At 47.2% G+C, this 5,000-nt stretch overlaps 1 protein-coding gene across 2 annotated transcripts in view; it reads right to left on the bottom strand.

Moving 5' to 3' along the window:
• Nucleotides 1–5,000, bottom strand: part of cemip (cell migration inducing hyaluronidase 1) — a 148,622-nt gene that overhangs the window by 83,514 nt on the left and 60,108 nt on the right. Inside the window, exons 3-5 of one of the 2 annotated variants that reach the window (XM_063189030.1) lie at nt 4,839–4,976; nt 2,769–2,907; nt 2,349–2,585 (exon numbers count right to left, since the gene is read on the bottom strand). In XM_063189030.1, the coding sequence (XP_063045100.1) occupies nt 2,349–2,585; nt 2,769–2,907; nt 4,839–4,976 (514 nt within the window). Of the gene's footprint in view, nt 1–2,348; nt 2,586–2,768; nt 2,908–4,838; nt 4,980–5,000 lie in introns of both variants that reach the window. The other variant, XM_063189029.1, reaches the window with a different exon arrangement.

The raw sequence follows: 5,000 nt of genomic DNA on the forward strand, positions 1-5,000 counted from the left end.
TATAACTGCTGTGGTTCAGTAGATACACATGTATGGATCCTGTGGAGGAGAAACTACCAGCAACCCCCATCCCCTCCCATCACCACCACAACCACCACCACCACCACTATGCCCAATGGCTAAATCATTAAAACGTCTGTGGTTGGTAGGTATCATATTTGTGGAGGACACACCTGCGTACACACACACACACACACACACACACACACACACACACACGCACACGCACACACGCACGCACGCACGCACACGCACACGCACACGCACACGCACAAACATACACACACACACGCACACGCACACGCACACACGCACACACACACATGCACACACACACACACCACGTCTACCCTCATCCCCCATCCCCCATCTTCTTCTGTACTGTAAATCATTATAACTGCTGTCAAAACAAAGTTAGGGGAACCACAAGAACTTTTAAGGTGACCACAAAAGACAACGGTAGAGGCATGAATCACTTCTGCTCATTCAGCGAAAAACATACAAATCTTCTGAAGCACGTAAACACACGTTGCCGGGCAAGATTGATAGTTTGGGGTTGTTATCCCGTTTTCAAAGCAAAACAAAGCAAAACAAACTGCTCATGAATAGGAAGGAAAATGTGTTTTTGTATCTCGTCTCCAATCTGTTGTTTTCCTATTCCAACCAGCCATCCATTCATTCACTAGATAAGACATGAAGGAGCCTTCTCAGCCAAGATCATGAAAATAATAACAACAGAAAAATACTAACAATACTTCATCATCATCATCATCATCATCATCATCATCATCATCATCGTCATCATCATCATCATCTATATTTTTGAATAACAGTGCTATCTGACACGTCCCTAATAATAATAGCAAAATAATAGCAATCATCATCATCATACTCATCATCATTATCATTTCACGTTATTACATAACAATAATGATACTGTAGCGCAGTGTTTCCCAACCAGGGGTACGTGTACCACTAGGGGTACGCGAGCACACTGCAGGGGGTACTTGCAACAAATGTATGGAGCAGTCACATCGGGACAGGGAAAGCGATATAAAACATGAATTAGGGGGTACTCAAGGCACAACAAAGATGTTTAGGGGGTACGCGAGACAAAAAAGGTTGGGAAACACTGCTGTAGCGCCGAACGTTAGCCACTTCAGAGAGATGACGGAGGCAGCAGATGCAATTATGAGTAATCAGTTTCTTTTTATTTCTCTGCCCTCTCACAGAGTAAAATGGGCAAAAGGAAAACAACAAACACTACACTAAACACTAAATAAACTCGCACCCACACTGTCACTCGTCTGCCCTTAATCAAGTTCTCCTCAGCTCTGGTTACAAGTTAGTGAACGTTATTGATTCCTCATCGATAGCCCCGCCCCTTATACCCATCCTATCTAATTCCTTAATTATTCCCGCCGAACACCTCCCCCCAAATCAAAACCCACCCCAAAACTGATTGGCAAACACACAACACTAGAAGACACACGAGGGAGTGGGGAACAACATTCACGCGCACAGATACACACACATTCACACACATTCACCTTTCACACATACACTACAGATAGACAGAGAGGGAACCCTACGGGGAAACACATACACAAAGTCCACTCCAGGGGCCTCGGTGCTACAATACTATAAACCAGGGGGGCGCTGTGGCGCAGCGCGCTAAGCCCCCCACACTTGGGCTTGCATGCCCATGGGGACCCCGGTTCGAGTCCGGGCGGGGTCATTTCCCAACCCTACCCCATCTCTCTCCACACTCACTTCCTGTCGCACCTTCACTATCCTATCTGAAATAAAAGCCCATAAAAATATCTTTTAAAAAAAATACTATGAACCAATATTTTCTAACCACTGCTGAATGTCATGAGGGACCGTCCTTTGTGACTTGGGAAGTTACAGTATTCCATTGCCCCTAATTGGTCTAAAAACACGGCTTTTAATTTGTTATATGACCTTTTCCTTTGTATTTCCTTGGGCCCCATTCAAGACACTTGGATAAAAATGTCTTCGTCTAATTAATATAAGCCACAGAAATTTTCAATTAGTGGTCTTCCTTGAGATATTTTTTTTCATTAAAAAAAGTGTATGTTGGCTCTAAGAAGGTTGAAAATCAGTGCAACTAATGACAGTTGTGACAGTGGCAGACACATGCACCCAGGCCTACCGACAGGAGAGGACAAAGGGGTATGCTGTCCCGGGCCACGGGAAATAAAGGGCCCAGTACAATAAAGGGCCTGTGTACATTGTACATTGTGTGTATCTGGTAGGGGGTCCTTTCAGATGATTTTGTCCTGGGCCCAGCAACGAAAGCTGTCAGCGGCTCTTCATGCACCCACCTGTCGTTGTGCAGCACGTTGCCCGTGCTGGGGTCGATAACATGGACGATGATGCCCCTGTTCCCCCAGCCCCTCTCGAAGTGGTAGCTGTTGTCGTTGCCCTCGCCAGGGGCCAGTGTCTTGTTGAGGAAGGTCCAGGACAGCTTCTTGGCACCGTGCACCTCCAGCGTGCCCCCCGTGCCGACGCCGATGTACTTTCGCCCAAAGTAGCTGTGCTCAATGTCAGCATCGTCGGCTCTGCTCAGCATCAGAGAGATGGTAGGATAGAGAGATAGAGAGAGAGAGAAAGAGAGAGAGAGGGAGAGAGAGAGAAAGACAGCAAGAGAGGTCAGTGTTATGACATGATAAATTATAGAGAGAGAACCCGCCATCACTCGCGCCATCTGGCTCCGGCTAATTAACGCCGGTTGTTTGTGTTACCTTCCGAAGAGGGATATGGTGAGGTTGCCTTTATAAGGGCACTCAGGGCTCCCGATGTGCAGCTCTCCTCTGCTCCCGATCAGGATGTGCTTGGCCCTCAGCAGGATAGGACGGCCTGTGTCGGCAATTACAAGCTTTCCTGCGGACAGAAAGTGAAAACATGCAGAAAGAAGAGTGAAGGGCGCTGGCCTTGCATGCCCAGGGGCAACCAGGTTCGAATCCGGCCTGGGTCATTTCCCAACCCTACCTCATCTCTCTCTCCACACTCACTTCCTGTCACTCTTCACTGTCCTATCAGAAAGAAAGGCCCAAAAAGCCCCCCAAAAAAAGGATAGTGAGGGGCGCCATGTCTCGGTCGGCTAGGGTGCCATACCATATACAGTACGTATACCTGGAGAGGCAAATTCTAGTCCAGTTGGAGGTTGTTCTGATACTTCCCTCATCTCTTTCCTGCTCGTCTCATGTCTCTCTCACTAACTATCCTGTCCAAATAAAAGCCGAAAAACATGCATCTGTAAAAAAAAGGGCCAGGCTGGGCAAACAGTTGTAGCATTTTCAGCAGGATGGGATGAATGAACGAATGAATGAATGAATGAATGAATGAATGAATGAATGAATGAATGAATGAATGAATGAATGAATGAATGAATGAATTTATTTGGCCATTATTGATCTAAAACATGGGACAGCAAACTGCAGCAAACCATAAATTAACAGATAGAAATAGTCAGGGACAGCACAAAACAGCCCTGAGGCCCTAAGGCATTGCGGTCCCTAAAGGATGAAGGATGGCAATTACCAGCTTTCCTGCAGACAGACAGAGGAGTGAGAATATGCAGACGGAGAAGTGAGAATGCTCCCATGACACAACCAGACACGAGTCTCCAGGCCGGGGAGAACGCTTGTCGACCTGTGCTTTTCATGCAATCGAAACAGCATCTCCAGACTCCCATTTTTTGTCCTTTTATGGGGGCCGTGTTCTTGCTGACTACCGTCACCCGAGCACTAAGGCATTAATTCTCTCAGTCGTTCTCGTTCGTTTTCTGTTTTCCTCTCTCTATTTCTGCTTACATCTCCGTCTCTCTCTTTCTCTTTCTCCTTCTCTCTCCCTCTCCATTTCTCTGTCTCTATCTCTGTTTGTCTCTGTCTTTCTTCCCCTCTCTCTCATCCCTCATCTCAATTTCTCTTGCTTGTTCTTCCACCTACACTTTCTCTCTCTTCCCTTTCGTCTGTCTCTGTCTGTTTGTCTAGCTAGTCTGTCAGTCTGCCTCTCTCTCTCTCCCCCCTTCTCTCTCTCTCTCTCGCTCTCCCTATCTTTCTATCACACTCTCTCTCTCTTCGTTTACGAGTGTTCAGCGCCTGGCGGCGGGGAAATCCTCCTGACGTGTGTAAGAGCAGCCTGAGGTGATGTTGGGATGAGTGATCTGCACTTTGATTCAAAGCAGCGTTTGGCAGGCCGACCACGCCGGGGTGGCGCGGGATGGTGGAGGAGGGTGGCGAAGGGAGGAGAAGGGAGGGAGGGAGAGGGAGGGGAGAGGGGGGGGGACATGGCAGAGCAGCGCTAATGCGAACAGATAAATCCCCTTGGCAGCTTAACAGTGAGTAGAGAGGAGAGAGGAGAAGAGGAAAAGAGGAGAGGAGAGGAAGTGAAAGGAAGAGAAGAAGATAATAGAAGTGATGAAGGAGCGGTGAGAGAAGAGGAGGGTTATCAAAAAGAAGAGGAGGAAAAACAATAAATAAGAAGAAGAAAAAGAAAGAAGAAGTGTGATGAAGGAGGGGTCAGAGATGAGGAGGGATATCAAAAAGAACAGGAGGAAAAACAAAACAAAGAAGGAGAAGAAGAAGAAGAAGAAGAAGAAGAAGAAGAAGAAGAAGAAGAAGAAGAAGAAGAAGAAGAAGAAGAAGAAGAAGTGTGCTGAAGGAGTGGACAGAGATGAGGAGGGATATCAAAAAGAGGAGGAGGAAAAACAAAACAAAGAAAAAGAAGAAGAGGAAGAAGAACAAGAACAAGAAGGAGAAGAAGAACAACAAGAACAAGAGAACAAGAACAAGTAAAGGTAGGTATCGTACCTCCGTTGAGGATCTCAATAGAGTGGACAGTGGCTGAGCTGGTGAGGAGGACTCTGCGTCCGTAACCGATGGTAACGCGATGAGCCTCGCTGTGGCCCGGGGTCCAGGGCTGCAGACCCGGCTCTTTGTCAGGACACACTGCTGAGGAAGGAGGAACACACA

This window comes from Engraulis encrasicolus, chromosome 22 (assembly GCF_034702125.1).
Source record: "Engraulis encrasicolus isolate BLACKSEA-1 chromosome 22, IST_EnEncr_1.0, whole genome shotgun sequence".
In the NCBI taxonomy this organism is placed as follows: Eukaryota; Metazoa; Chordata; class Actinopteri; order Clupeiformes; family Engraulidae; genus Engraulis; species Engraulis encrasicolus.